Below are 16,053 nucleotides of genomic sequence, written 5' to 3'. Positions count from 1 at the left end.
AAAACAAAAGAAATGACTGAGGTCAGAACATTGGCGAAAAAATGATGGGATCAAATAAATTAAACATGTTGGCAATAAAAAGAAATAATACACTGAGAAACCAATACGGGCACAAAACAACAAGCCATGAATCAGCATAAAAAGATAAAATGGAAATTAATAATCTAAATGGGTTATCGATATGACACGTGTACCCCAACACTGATATGCAAACATAAGATCCAACATCACAAATATCGCGATACAAGGGTCACTCAGATGAGCACAGGGATGTGCGTAAAGGAGCGTGCAGCAGGACCGTGTAATCCAAAGCACCAAAGTATTCCCACCACGGCTGCGATTCGTACAAGGCAAGAGTGTTCTTGCAATGCCACGAAAGACAATCACAACCTGATGGTTCATGGCAAGTGTTAAAGCTGACACAATAATACGGTATATGCTGGACCATCTCATAACCAAAAAAGCATATCAATCAAGTACCAAGATCACATGCACACAATCCATTCATAAAATGGGGTAAACATTGCATATCGAAAATAAGGAAAGGTCAAATTTAAATAAGATAACTTACTAATACAAGAGATTTTCAAGAAGTCAACTAATACCCGGACCTATCAAGGACTCAAACAGAAAAACGAAAGGCAGTTGCAGATACATTTAAAAACATTCTGATAAATCAGAAACGCTGCTCCAATGTGCAGGGAAGCCATTTTTCATACTCTCTCCAAAAATAACAACAACCAGTACAGTCAAGCAGATAGATTCCCAGGTGGCAGGAAGTTTGACCTTCGGCGACCAACAGCGAGATGTCTGCCATCTCTCGTACACTCATACTACGTGAAGTGGCAAGATGCCATTGCAGTAATACAACAAGACTATAACTTTGTTTGGAATAACATGTCTACGCGATAATGGCCAATGCAAATGGCTCACTACTGTGAAGGAGATAGCCTAAGAAATTGCGTTCAAATTAAAGGTACCTTTTACCGTGTCGAATGGGTGGCTCGACTGCTTTAAAAATTGAGCCGGCATCGTTTAGAAAACAATTTGTGGCAAAGCAGAGGAAATGGGAGTGAGGAAGGAAACAATTCTGCCTGCTAAAATAAGCCATTACAAACCTTGCAACGTTTTTAATCTCGATGAATTTGCACTTTTTCACCAGTAAGTTTCTAGTTTTGAAGGAAGAATCTTGCCACGGGGGAAAATAAAGTAAAGTGCGAGTTACGGTACTGATTGATGCTAGTATGGAAGGAATTGAAAAACAACCTCTACTGATGATAGGGAAGTCTAGGAAGCCACGTTGTTTCAAAAATGTCAGGACTTTAGCGTGCAAGTACACCAGCAACAAGTCAGCATAACAGGAACACTGTGATGTTTGTGGACCACTGTCCTGCTCATTCCAAGCAGTGGCCCTATTTAAGGTACATCAAGGTAGAATACTACATCGGTACTACAGCCCATGGACCCAAGAATTATTGAGGTACCGAAAATCAGTTGCGAATCTATTTACAATAGTTTTATGTTGAGTCCACCTTGTCAGTACACCTTATAATGATAGACAAGTCAATACAGGATTATGGTTAAGTTTATCAACGCACCATATGCTGCTATGCATGTCTTTTGAACACAATGCATTTCATTGCCTCATCATGGAATTTAGTGGAGCCTGTAATAATAGCAAACTGGTTCAAGAAAGCAGGCTTCAGTGGTGGTACCAACAGCATTGTTAAGGAAGTTGGTGAAGAGCCAAGGTGCTGGAAAACTATACAACAGAAGATGGAGATTACCAGTGGTTTCGACGACTTCACGGCCATTGATGATACGGTAATCACTTGCGAGGAGCACACCATTAAAGAGATCTGCAAGGAAATTCAGGCAGGAGACGAGGAGATTGAAGACGAAGGAGAGAAGGAGGTGGAGGAAGAGAATCCCCCAAGACCATCCTGCAGTGAGGCAAGCATCTGCCTCGAAAAACTGAGGCGGTTTATGGAAGGTTCAGCCAGGGTGGAAGGCAATGTGGGAAATGGAGAGGTTTATAGGCCTACTTCAAGAAAGCAGTAAACAGTTTCTTTTCCAAGTAGTGTAATGGAGTACAGAATGTACATAATGAACAGTTACCATGTTCTTAGTACTTCTTTTATCTTCTGTGCAATGCGTTCCCTTCTCTTATCACTTCTCCAAATATACATTTCATGATAATCAAATTTTTATATCGTGGCTTTCTAACATATCGGTCTATTTCGGTATTGTTCATGAACAAGGAAGTCTGTTGGCTGTGTGTTTCAGACGTATTTCAAAGTAGAGAATAATTTTTTGGGCATTACTCCTTTTAAGACGTTTCCTAATTAAGAAGGTTTTTTTCTTAGGTCAATTTAACAGTGTTTCACAGTATCTCAATTACAGATTTGAAGAACACTTTGAAAAGAGAAGTGAGAGAAAGGCATAGAGCCAATAACACTGTACCTCCTCCCAGCTCCAGTACAGCTAGAACTGGTTAGGACATTCTTATGGAGGCCAAAAATATAAAGAGGGAACATGCTAAAAAATTAAAAACAATTACGCTGTTAAATTTAAGGTTAGGTCTGAATGTAGAAATAATTACAGTACAAGTCCGTTATAGCGAGTACGGGATATAACAAAAAGTTCGCTGTAACAACAGGTTTTTTAATGTCCTTTCAAAATTCCTATATTAAACCGTTTGGTTATGAGTACCCTTTCACGGAGTCATCCGTTATTACGAGATTTTAACGTGTTTAATTTTCCATTATCGGGATTTATACACTTCACCGTAACATGCTAGCAAAAAACAATCTATGAAAACAAAGAAACAAGTGTTTACAATTGGTATTAATGAAATAAACAGAGAAAAAATACATTTTATGAGTACCAACATCAAGGAAAAACTTTCTCAGAGACATGAACTATACACGTTGCTTACAATTATGCTTAAAGTTATCGTAGGAATGTCCACCATCTGGGCGATATGCACACATTTCATGTGCAGATTAGCATTCAGTTTCTCACTTAATTTTCATTTTTCTTGTAAACTGTCTAGTTTTCTTCTGCATAACTGAATGTCCTGCAAACCACTATGCATAAGCACAGTAGGCCTAATTTATGAACATTCTTACACAATTCACTTATGAACGTAAAATTAAGCACAAACACATCACGCAAACTTCTGTTGCGTCGTCCAAACACACACCCACAACAAAGACTGGCTTAAGACTGTGCTATCTGCAGCTGTAGGCTGACACGCTAGGGCCGTGAAATTAAGTTCTCTACCAAATTCTTACCCAGGCCAGTCGTCGCTGATGTAACATGGCCGGGAACGCTAATTTAAATTTCTTATGGTGGGAGTTACGAACGTACTAAAGAGTGACGTAAATGTGCTATCCAGATTTCTTTAGCATGTATTTAATATGACATGGATTGGGACTTTGGAATAATGACGTAATGACCAGGAAACATGCTAGAGAGGGACATCTTAACCAGTTTCAACTGTATCCTTGTGCATTGCGTCTGTATTAAATGTCAAGATTTGACAGAGTCTGTTCAATACCAATGACCAAAATAACCTCTATTCTATTCAACAGATCACTTCACTAGAGGTACATAAAATGTGTCTATAGTGAGATAACATACCTCTATAGCAACATTCTTGTACCGATTCTAAAAACGGTATTTTATTTTGGTACCTAGGAAACTGTTAAGAAACATGTTTATTGAGGTTTGCTCGCACCCAGTTGACTGTGGTGTGCCTCACTGGTAAAGACTTTATTCCATGAAGAACTATGAATTTATGCCATTTCAACTCACTGCAATTAAAAACAAACCTCTACGTGAACGCTGTGTACCATTTGGAATTATGGGAGTCTCGCTCTTGTCCTCCTCTGACTGCAGCTGTGTGTGTTGTGAGCAACTGTTACCATGGCGGCTGATGTTTATTTGAAAGCGAGACTCTCGCCAACCTTCCCTGGCGAGATGATGTACATTAGTGACTGGACTTGAAGAGATTACCAGCCATGTAAATCTGCATTTTATAATTGTACGTTAATGTGATACATATATCGTTGTGCTTCGCGAGTACCTTCTATTATTTAAATTTCTGCAATAGAAACTACATCGCTTCAAATGCCAAATGTGCCTACCTAATGCAAAATTCATCAACGTTCCGGGACCGTATAAACATTTATACATGTGGAAAAGGACACCACCAACATTTCGTATCACTCCCCGAGGTCCACGTGGTCTTTACTCAAAATATGAACATGTAAATTTACGGATATAGCCTGAGATTATCACTGCTATGAAATATATTTTCCATGAAAATTAGCAAGTAGGCCTACTTACGTGACAGGTATTTCATTAATCTGAACTTGCAATAGGCTCGATTCCCTATAGATGGGAATTCGTTGTCTCTTGCATCATTAAAATCCTCTCCTAAATTACTTACAAATTCGTCACACACCACGTCTGAAACACTTCACACGCGGTCTCGTTTTGTTTGGTGGTGGATAATTTTTTCATGCAATATAAACACTTGAAACAGAAACACTGGTGCATTCCGAAGTGTGGTCTCTTTTTACCGTCATACTAATAAACAATGTACAACTTTTATACAAGGTTTATACACCGTTTATGTGAAATTTGTTACTAATAAACTGTGTATAAACCTCGTGTGTATACATCTGTTATAGTTATTCATTGAATTGCTTATAAAGACCAGGACCCTAGTATAAGCGTTGTATAGCAGCGAGTAGAGGGAAAAAAAAATGAGTGAGCAGTTTATTTTCGTGGTATTTACTGTCTGAAGTAATATAATCGTGGTGAAATATTCCACTTATCCATTCAACATTGAAGGAATGGATGATAACATTGATGATATTCACGATATTTTAAACATAGAAGACACAGACCATTTAGGGGTTATGGAGGCTAGACACCTTCGTAAAGTAAAATACTTTTAAAGAGACGGAATGGCAATGAATAACTACAGAAGAAATTATGGTTGGGCGAATTTTTGTGTAATAAAGTGTTACTGCTTAATAGACTTTTGAAATTATGAGTTTATTATACATTATCTGCCTCTACAAAGATCTTTCTCATATTTGAGTATAAATAGGGACATATTCCTTGACATAAAAATGGCATAACTTATAAATCGTACGTAATATCATTTCCATACTTGGTAGTTGAATGCGCAGATATATGATGTATAAATAGGGACTTTTTTGATCAAACTTTCTTTTAGCTACAAAACGATTTTTCCTTTCTCCTGAAAAGTAAGGATTCTTTTCAACACACTAATTCAATTACAATTTCTTATGTTTTCTGTACTATCCCAGATAGGAGCTCTTGAACTTTTCTTAAGCTTTTCCATTTCTTTCGTGGCGTTCATTACACAAGCAAGCTGAGGAAATTATGATATCAATATAAGCCAGCTGTCTCACTTTGTGTTGCCACTGCCTTTTCAATATGCTGTGCTACTGCGTGACTTTCCGGAAAGTTCTGCTCGCAGATAACAAGCTGAAGCGAACATTAAGGCGGTGATCATGCGAGGTTCCTACGACTTGGAACGAGTGCATACGTGCTGTATAGTAATACAGTCTGTACACCACGTTTATTAGTAAGAAAAATCTACAACGCGTATACAGGGTTTATTCATTGTATAATTATACAAGTATTAACCCACCGGTTTACCTAACCGTCGAATCAACGGGGTAATACAGCGTCCTGCTTTATCGATGGTAAAAGGAAGGTAGTATATTAAAAACTCAACAGATGGCATTACAATAATTCTTTATATCTGAAGGAAGTCCCCTCAGCAGTCTTTTGAGTCACGTTTAGGGGATTCTTGGCTTACTCAACCGTCAAATCGATGGCGTGCGTTACTTTGTACTCGACTTACGCAGCCGCCGAATGAACGGGGCAATGCAGTGCCCTGTGTTATCGATGAAACAGTGAAGTAATTGATTATTAATTCAACAAATGGCATTAAAAAGTGTCTTTATATTATAAGGGAGTCTCTTATCACTTTATTTACATTTTCTTTCAGCGAATAACCACTGTATTTGAAAATAGTTGACGGCTGTTGTTGCGATTATTCAGTTAGTAAGGATGAGCGCGCGCAAAGCTATAAACGAGCCGAGTTGTGGATATCTTACTAGATAGTGATTATGATATATCTGAAAGTTCTTCTAGTGAATGTAGTGATGAAGACACCTTATCTGCGCAGTGAAGATGACAGCAACTGAAGTTTTGGTCCTTTGTTAGGTGCTACTACTCGCTTCCAAGATTCCTTGTAATCCTAAACTATTGTCGTGCCAGGTAACCTTAACGAGATGGTAGAATTGTAGACCGCAACTACAGTGGGGGGGGGGGAGGGGGTTCTGTTTAATTCTGAGTATTTATGTACTGGTTTCACATTATTTTTGCAAATAGTTGCAGAGATATTAATATTTAAATACAGCCATGTGTGTGTGTTTGCGTCATCAGTCCATAGACTGATTTGATGCAGCTTCCATGCCACCCTATCCTGTGCTAACCTTTTCATTTCTACATAACTACTGTATCCTATATCTGCTCTAATCTGCTTGTCATATTCATACCTTGGTCTACCCCTACCGTTCTTACCACCTACACTTCCTTCAAAAACCAAATGAACAGTCCTGTGTGTCTTAAGATGTGTCCTATCGTTCTATCTCTTCTTCTTGTAAACTTACCCAAATCGATCTCCTCTCACCAATTCAATTCAGGATCTCTTCATTTGTCATTCGATCTATCCATCTCACCTTCAGCATTCTTCTGCAACACCAGATTTCAAAAGCTTCTATTCTCTTTCTTTCTGAGCTAGTTATCGTCCATGTTTCACTTCCATACCATGCCACGCTCCACATGAAAGTCTTCAAAAACATCTTTCTAATTCCTATATCAATGTTTGAAGTGAGCAGATTTCTTTTCTTAAGAAAGCTCTTCCTTGCTTGTGCTAATCTGCATATTATGTCCTCCTTACTTCTGCCATCGTTAGTTATTTTACTACCCAAGTAACAATATTCATCTACTTCCCTTAAGACTTCATTTCTTAATTTAATATTTCCTGCATCACCTGCCTTCGTTCGACTGCACTCCATTACTTTTGTTTTGGACTTATATATTTTCATCTTGTACTCCTTACCCAAGACTTCATCCATACCATTCAGCAGCTTCTTGAGATCTTCTGCAGTCTCAGATAAAATAACAATATCATCAGCAAATCTCAAGGGTTTGATTTCCTCTCCTTAGATTGTGATTCCGTTTCAAAATTCCTCTTTGATTTCCTTTACTGCCTGTTCTATGTAAACACTGAAAAGAAGGGGGGACAAACTGCAGCCTTGTCTCACTCCTTTCTGGATTGCTGCTTCTTTTTCAAAGCCCTCAACTGCAGACTGATTTTTATACAGATTGTAGATAATTCTTCGTTCTCGGTATCTGATCCCAATCACCTTCAGAATCTTAAATAGCTTGGTCCAATCAACATTATCGAACGCCTTTTCTAGATCTACGAATGCCATGTATGTGGGCTTGTCCTTTTTGATTCGATCCTCTAAGATCAGACCTAAAGTTAGGATTGCTTCACGTGTTCCTATATTCCTTCTGAAGTCAAATTGATCTTCTCCCAACTCAGCTTCAACTTGATTTTCCATTCTTCTGTACATGAACCTCATTTGCATCAGAATTTATATGGTAAATCGAAGGTTTGAACCACATGTTAATATAGTAAGCAAAGGGGTAAAACAACTGTATAAGGACTTATTATTAGTAAGATAGTTACAGGACAGTAACACAACCAGTGGTGGATAATTCTTTTCGTTCAATGTAAACACTTGAAATAGACACACTGGCGAAATCTCATGTTAGTTTTGTGATACAGTGAAACCTCGTTAATTCTAAGTCTTTGTAATACAGAAATCGGACTTCCAATTTTCAACTATGAAACGCACTATAGACACACCGAAGTGAGTGAAAGTGCGGAAAGCTACCCATGCATGTTCCGGAAGACGCGTTCTATCGTGACATGGAGAAATTTTGAATTTAAATTACTCTGTAAAATATGGTACTATTAAAAAAAATTGTAAAGTCAGTTTGGAATTAAAAGTCTGAATTGTTTTCCGTTTAAATATGACATATGGGGAAGGTTTTCTTCCATCCACGGTTGCACAAAGCATAACCGTACACTCAGCATCGAAAACTAGGTGAGCCAGGAGCGCATTTGCAACCTTGATGCAAATAAAATCCGCACCCCAATTTAGTGCCTCAAAATTTTAAAAAATAACATAAAAATGCGGGGATTATTCGCGTAAATACAGTATTATATTTTATACCTTTGAGTGCTAAGACCCTACATCGCCTCTTCCCTCTTGGTATTCTCACCTCTGCATGCTGCCCCGTTGTATTTAACAGTAAATAAGTTACGTTTTTATTTGTTGTCAAAGTGAGTGATGTTTATTTTGTTGTTTCATACCTCTGGTGTGAGATCCTTGTTGTGCTCACACTGTATCATGTTCTCCTGAGCCACAAACAGTAGTACCACATTAGTGACCTCCGTACAGATACTGGTGTACATACCTCTGGTGTGAGATCCTTGTTGTGCTCACACTGTATCATGTTCTCCTGAGCCACAAACAGCAGTACCTCATTAGTGACCTCCGTACAGATACTGGTGTACATACCTCTGGTGTGAGATCCTTGTTGTGCTCACACTGTATCATGTTCTCCTGAGCCACAAACAGTAGTACCTCATTAGTGACCTCCGTACAGATACTGGTGTACATACCTCTGGTGTGAGATCCTTGTTGTGCTCACACTGTATCATGTTCTCCTGAGCCACAAACAGTAGTACCTCATTGGTGACCTCCGTACAGATACTGGTGTACATACCTCTGGTGTGAGATCCTTGTTGTGCTCACACTGTATCATGTTCTCCTGAGCCACAAACAGTAGTACCTCATTAGTGACCTCCGTACAGATACTGGTGTACATACCTCTGGTGTGAGATCCTTGTTGTGCTCACACTGTATCATGTTCTCCTGAGCCACAAACAGCAGTACCTCATTAGTGACCTCCGTACAGATACTGGTGTACATACCTCTGGTGTGAGATCCTTGTTGTGCTCACACTGTATCATGTTCTCCTGAGCCACAAACAGTAGTACCTCATTGGTGACCTCCGTACAGATACTGGTGTACATACCTCTGGTGTGAGATCCTTGTTGTGCTCACACTGTATCATGTTCTCCTGAGCCACAAACAGTAGTACCTCATTAGTGACCTCCGTACAGATACTGGTGTACATACCTCTGGTGTGAGATCCTTGTTGTGCTCACACTGTATCATGTTCTCCTGAGCCACAAACAGTAGTACCTCATTGGTGACCTCCGTACAGATACTCTTGAGCAGATACTGGTGTACATACCTCGGGTGTGAGATCCTTGTGCTCACACTGTATCATGTTCTCCTGAGCCACAAACAGTAGTACCTCATTGGTGACCTCCGTACAGATACTCTTGAGCAGATACTGGTGTACATACCTCTGGTGTGAGATCCTTGTTGTGCTCACACTGTATCATGTTCTCCTGAGCCACAAACAGTAGTACCTCATTGGTGACCTCCGTACAGATACTGGTGTACATACCTCTGGTGTGAGATCCTTGTTGTGCTCACACTGTATCATGTTCTCCTGAGCCACAAACAGTAGTACCTCATTAGTGACCTCCGTACAGATACTCTTGAGCAGATACTGGTGTACATACCTCGGGTGTGAGATCCTTGTGCTCACACTGTATCATGTTCTCCTGAGCCACAAACAGTAGTACCACATTGGTGACCTCCGAACAGATACTCTTGAGCAGATACTGGTGTACATACCTCTGGTGTGAGATCCTTGTTGTGCTCACACTGTATCATGTTCTCCTGAGCCACAAACAGTAGTACCTCATTGGTGACCTCCGTACAGATACTGGTGTACATACCTCTGGTGTGAGATCCTTGTTGTGCTCACACTGTATCATGTTCTCCTGAGCCACAAACAGTAGTACCTCATTGGTGACCTCCGTACAGATACTCTTGAGCAGATACTGGTGTACATACCTCGGGTGTGAGATCCTTGTGCTCACACTGTATCATGTTCTCCTGAACCACAAACAGTAGTACCTCATTAGTGACCTCCGTACAGATACTCTTGAGCAGATACTGGTGTACATACCTCGGGTGTGAGATCCTTGTGCTCACACTGTATCATGTTCTTCTGAGCCACAAACAGTAGTACCACATTGGTGACCTCCGAACAGATACTCTTGAGCAGATACTGGTGTACATACCTCGGGTGTGAGATCCTTGTGCTCACATTGTATCATGTTCTCCTGAGCCACAAACAGTAGTACCTCATTGGTGACCTCCGTACAGATACTGGTGTACATACCTCTGGTGTGAGATCCTTGTTGTGCTCACACTGTATCATGTTCTCCTGAGCCACAAACAGTAGTACCTCATTGGTGACCTCCGTACAGATACTGGTGTACATACCTCTGGTGTGAGATCCTTGTTGTGCTCACACTGTATCATGTTCTCCTGAGCCACAAACAGTAGTACCCCATTGGTGACCTCCGTACAGATACTCTTGAGCACATACTGGTATACATACCTCTGGTGTGAGATCCTTGTTGTGGTCACACTGTATCATGTTCTCCTGAGCCACAAACAGGAATACCTCATTGGTGACCTCCGTACAGATACTCTTGAGCAGATACTTGGCCAGCTGCTGCTGGGTCTCCTTGTTGGTGAAATGCTTGATCCCCTTCTCAAACATGCGCACATTGGTGACCATGGCGTTTAGCTTGTCCTGAAGTTCACTGTGCGTCTTCCTTCTCGTCTGTGCTGTCGATGCAATGGTGCTCTCGAAGACGACCTGTGCTGCAGCCAAAGCAGCCTTGTTTAGACACCTGGAACAATATAGCAATACCCAAAATTCCTTTGTACTGTACATGGAAATCACACTTGAAAGTTGTCACAGTTTTAAACGCCGCACTAACACATCCAAGATTTTCCTTGAAGAAAGGACTAGGACTGCAAAGGTCTTAGTTAAGGTACAGCTTTAGCATTTGCCTGATGTGAGAATGGGAAAGCACGAAAAACCTACTTCAAGGCTACCGACGGTAGGATTCCAAGCTCACAGGTGCGCGACCCTAACCATACCACCATTTCACGCGGTTATTATTATTTTTATGATCTACTTATATCTATGGGTATTTGTAGATGTTCACTGGTGGGTATGTTGTTCCTTCTCCATGCTAAAATAATATTACACCTTTTAGGACTGTCTGGAAATCAATGTCAAAACTCAAGTGTTCAATTATATAAAGGCTGTCAAGAAGAAAATTTCCAGTGATTCACATCAGTTGTTCCAGGTGTCACAGGTGAACAATATTGTGGAAGTGGAAAGTGTTTTTGAAGACTTTATTTGTAAAGTATAATATAACGTTTTATTTGTAATGACCTAACCTGTACTGTGTAATATTCCGATTTGCTTTTCATATAGGAGTCTGCCCTAGCCTAACCTAGATTCGCCAAATTAATTATTTAGGATGCCCTAGCTTTTCAGCTGGGCTTGCCTGTTTGTTTTCGAGGCTTCCCCTTTTCTTATTTCACAAAATATGGAGATTGTAAGTTAATATATTTACCTTGGGCTCTGCCTCTGGTAGTTCTGTATCACTTGAGGTACGCTAGATTGGAGAACCTGTTCACTTCACTGTAAATTGGATTGTACAACTGCATTGGTAACTAGATGTATAGTTGATTTGAAATTTGAATTTATGCTTTTTTTTTTTGCTATGGGCTTTACGTCGCACCGACACAGATAGGTCTTATGGCGACGACGGGATAGGAAAGGCCTAGGAGTTGGAAGGAAGCGGCCGTGGCCTTAATTAAGGTACAGCCCCAGCATTTGCCTGGTGTGAAAATGGGAAACCACGGAAAACCATTTTCAGGGCTGCCGATAGTGGGATTCGAACCTACTATCTCCCGGATGCAAGCTCACAGCCGCGCGCCTCTACGCGCTCGGCCAACTCGCCCGGTGAATTTATACTGCTACAAAGGTATTACCAAAGAACCTCTAAGTTATGTACATCACAGAATTTATAGTTCGTAAGTCGGAATTGTATTTGGAATGTATTTGTAATATTCTTTTGTAAATAATATTTTTCAAATCTAAGGATCACGGTGATTTATTTTGGAATCCGCAATCTAAGCCATGTCCATGCATTTGGGAGGTTCCCAGCCCTTTCCACCTTCCCGGCTTGTTGTCCAGTAGTTGGCCGTACTGATATTTACGTACATGTTGTTGTTGGAGATCCGCGTAATACCAACTAATGTTTTTCTGAGTGTGTAGTGTTCCCTGATATTGTGCAGTTGCTCTTACCTTCGCCCTTTACTGTGTTTGCACCTTGTTTTGTGTAACCACTGTAGTTAAGGTTACATTTGGTAGCAGAGGCAAGCGCTAGATTGCGGAGGAGAAAAGTGAACCGCGATCACACCTAACCTAAAACCTCGTAAAAGTTGTGGTTCGTATACCGTTTGAAATCTCGTTTCCACCTGTCAGGATGGCTCGTGCTGTTCCTAATCCTTTCCATTTGAGAAAGGAAGAACTGATTTACGAGTTAAAAATTCGCAAAATTAGTTCAACAGGCAATGTCAGAGATGATACTAACCTGTTGAAAAAGTCGCTTAACCTACCTATAACCATACCTGACTTAACTACAGACGAGTTGCGTGATTAAAGGTAAGTTACCTGAATTTAACGCCATTCTTATGTCATTTGGTGCTTCTAAGCCCTCGCATGGCCCATTAGCCCGGGTTAAGGGGCAGTTATTACATTAGACAGAATTAAGGATTTGTTGTCTCTCGAATTGCCGGAAGTTCAGCGGCAGAACTGTCAAGACTTACTAGAACAGTTTTCCACACTTTTCAACAGAATCAGTGGTTTGCTTGAAGGCAATAAGTTAAATAACACCGTTTCTCAAATTCAAGTGTCGATCCCATCTGGAATGAGTGACAGTGTTAATTGTGGCGAGGCATCTGTTGCTGCTTAAGTGTGCGATCTGACACCTAGTGCTGGTGTTAGGCCTGTTCAGGAGTCTGAGGTGACTAATGCTGCCCTGGGATCTTCTGTTTCATTGTCTGGAACTAGGACACCTGTAAGTCATTCTGATGATACATCTCTTTTGCATGTTGGTACCCTTACAAGTTTTCCTGTGGTTCCCGCTAATTCTGTTGTAGCTCAGGGTTTGCCCTCTGTTCCTAATCAACCCGGTTCTGATTCAATGGTGCAAAACCACCCCTCCGTCTTAGCGCCACCGGTATCAAGTTGCATAACCTCTACACAACCGGTTAATGCCCAAATGGTCTCTCAGCTTAGTGAGAATCTTTCTCAAATGAGGTTGTCTGAGCCCGTAACGTTGCAGGCTAACGTTAGTCCTAACCTATCCTGTACTCCGTCCTTTTCACAAGGGCACCCGAATCAAAAGCACGAGGCCTCAGTAAACCTTCTAGACTATTCTAAGCCTTCACAAGCACCCCCTACTCCGGTTTTTCCCCAGATTTTCTCCAATCTGTCTCACCCGTTGACCACTGTGTTTAAGGGAGTCTCGAAATTTTCAGCTAACTCCATTGATGAAGTTATTTCCTTCCTTCGGTTCCTAACTGAATTCAAGGATCGGGCAATAGTGTATGATCTCGGTAGCGACAACGTATTTCAAATTCTATACCCACATGTCTCTGGAGCTCTTTCTGAGCACATCGTCAGGGCCATTGCTGAAAGATGGTCAGTAGATCAATTTCATGCCCATGTACTTGAATATTTCATTCCTGCTCGTGCCTTGTCGGCATTAGTGCAGAAGCACTATTTCAGAGTACAACATCTTAATGAGTCACTATCTGAATATGTTCAAGATTTTAAGGTCCAAGCTAAGATTTTCCGGCTCCACTATTCAGAGGCCCAGATGGTTGCCAACATAATTGAAGGTCTCGCCCCGAACTATAGATCATATCTTGCTCTTTTACCCCGACCAGCAACGTTCGCCCAGTTGGAAGCCGTTACATTGTCTGCTGAAGGCATTCGATATGCTGACCAGTTACGCCTTGCATTAGCCCCACCTCCTATAACCATACCCCCTACTCAGGTTTCTAAAACCACCCCGTCACCTGCTTCCAACTCGTGTAATCCCCGTTCATGTTTCAATTGTGGCTCCATGGCTCATCTCAAGCGGGACTGTCCCAAAGCCGGGACATTAGGCAATAGGAAACCTGCGATGGATGAAGGCTCTTCCACCAACACTTCTTGCCGTAACTGTGGATCAACTAGGCATTTCTCTAGGCAGTGCCCACGTAACACTTCTGGCTCTGGACCCCCAGGCCATAGTACTGCTAGATGGCTAACCGCCGGTTCTGCTGACAAATCCCAAAGCATGGTTTCTTGTCTTGTCGATTATGCTACGGGCTTTACGTCGCACCGACACAGATAGGTCTTATGGCGACGATGGGTATTAGGAAAGGCCTAAGAGTTGGAATGAAGCGGCCGTGGCCTTAATTAAGGTACAGCCCCAGCATTTGCCTGGTGTGAAAATGGGAAACCACGGAAAACCATTTTCAGGGCTGCCGACAGTGGGGTTCGAACCTACTATCTCCCGAATACTGGACACTGGCCGCACTTAAGCGACTGCAGCTATCGAGCTCGGTTGTCGATCATGACTGTACCTTGGTTAATTTACTTAATTCTGAGGCTAATGATTGTTCCCAGTCTGACTCTGGTCTTCATTTCTTACAATCTTGTAGGATTTCTGCCATACCTTCTTGTAAACTATCAGATTTATGCATAGAGGTAAATAATGAACCTGTCTGTGCATTGCTAGACACTGGAGTAGTGTCAGCTTGATGAGTGAGAGCTGGTATGATTCTATGAAAACTGTTTGCAAGCTACCTACACTACAACCCGTGTCCTTAACCTGCCATACTGCTAATTCCAATTCGTTGAATATTGTAGGATCCCTAGAGGTCAAGATAAGAGTGTGTGATTTCACCTGGAAAATGCCAGTACTAGTGGCAAGAGATTTATCCTGCCAATTTATATTGGGTGCAAATTTTATTGCTAAACAGCCATGATTTTGGACCTCCAGTTCAACAGATTCCATTTTAAATTTTGTGCAAGAATCTTTGAGCTGTGTGATCACTCCCCTATTCTGCCTTGCCACGTTAACGCTGTTCCTGAAGATTCTGATGAACCCAAGGCTTTTGATTTTAATCACCTACTCAAAGAGCAGGCCAATCAACTTTGGAAACTTTGCAATAAGTTCTCTGATGTCTTCATCGACAGGTTAGGCGTCACCAATGTATTAGAATACAAAATTGAGGTTACAGATAACGTACCTGTTCGCTCTCCTCCGTACCGGTTGTCACCTCCCAAAATGAAAGGCCTGAAGGCAATCATTGATCAAATGCTCGCTGACAGAGTGATACGGCCTTCCAAGTCAGCCTATTCTTCTCCAATGTTTCTGGTCCCCAAACCACAAGGTGGTTATCGACCTGTAGTCGCCTACTGGATGTTGAACCATAAGGTAGTCCTCCAATCTGCCCCACTTCCTGATTTGCACTCTTGTTTTTCTTGGTTCGCTAATGTAAAAATTTTCACCACCTTCGATTTAAATCAGGCTTATTACCAGATACCCCTTGCCGAAGAATCCAAGCATCTCACTGCATTTGCAACCGATTGGAACCTATATGAATTCGAACGCGTCCCTTTTGGCCTAGCAACTGGAGCGGCCGTCCTTACACGGTTACCAGATTTTGTCTTATCGGACATTAAATTCAAGTTCGTTTATAATTACCTCGATGATCTGGTAATTTTTAGCGAAACCTTCTAGGAACACCTACTTCATCTCAACGAAGTGCTTGAAAGATTGCTTAAAGCAGGTCTAACCCTCAAGGCATCCAAGGTTTCCTTCGCACAACACCAGATGTCCTTCTT

The 16,053-nt window shown here is 41.2% G+C and overlaps 1 protein-coding gene across 1 annotated transcript in view; it reads right to left on the bottom strand.

The window, feature by feature from the left end:
• Positions 1-16,053, bottom strand: part of Ufl1 (UFM1 specific ligase 1) — a 392,500-nt gene that overhangs the window by 123,856 nt on the left and 252,591 nt on the right. Inside the window, exon 10 of the mRNA XM_067143679.2 lies at positions 10,681-10,978. Within this exon, the coding sequence (XP_066999780.1) occupies positions 10,681-10,978 (298 nt within the window). The remainder of the gene's footprint in view (positions 1-10,680; positions 10,979-16,053) is intronic.

The sequence above is a fragment of the Anabrus simplex genome, chromosome 3 (assembly GCF_040414725.1).
Source record: "Anabrus simplex isolate iqAnaSimp1 chromosome 3, ASM4041472v1, whole genome shotgun sequence".
Lineage (NCBI taxonomy): Eukaryota > Metazoa > Arthropoda > Insecta > Orthoptera > Tettigoniidae > Anabrus > Anabrus simplex.
This window is presented reverse-complemented; position numbering and strand designations above follow the sequence as displayed.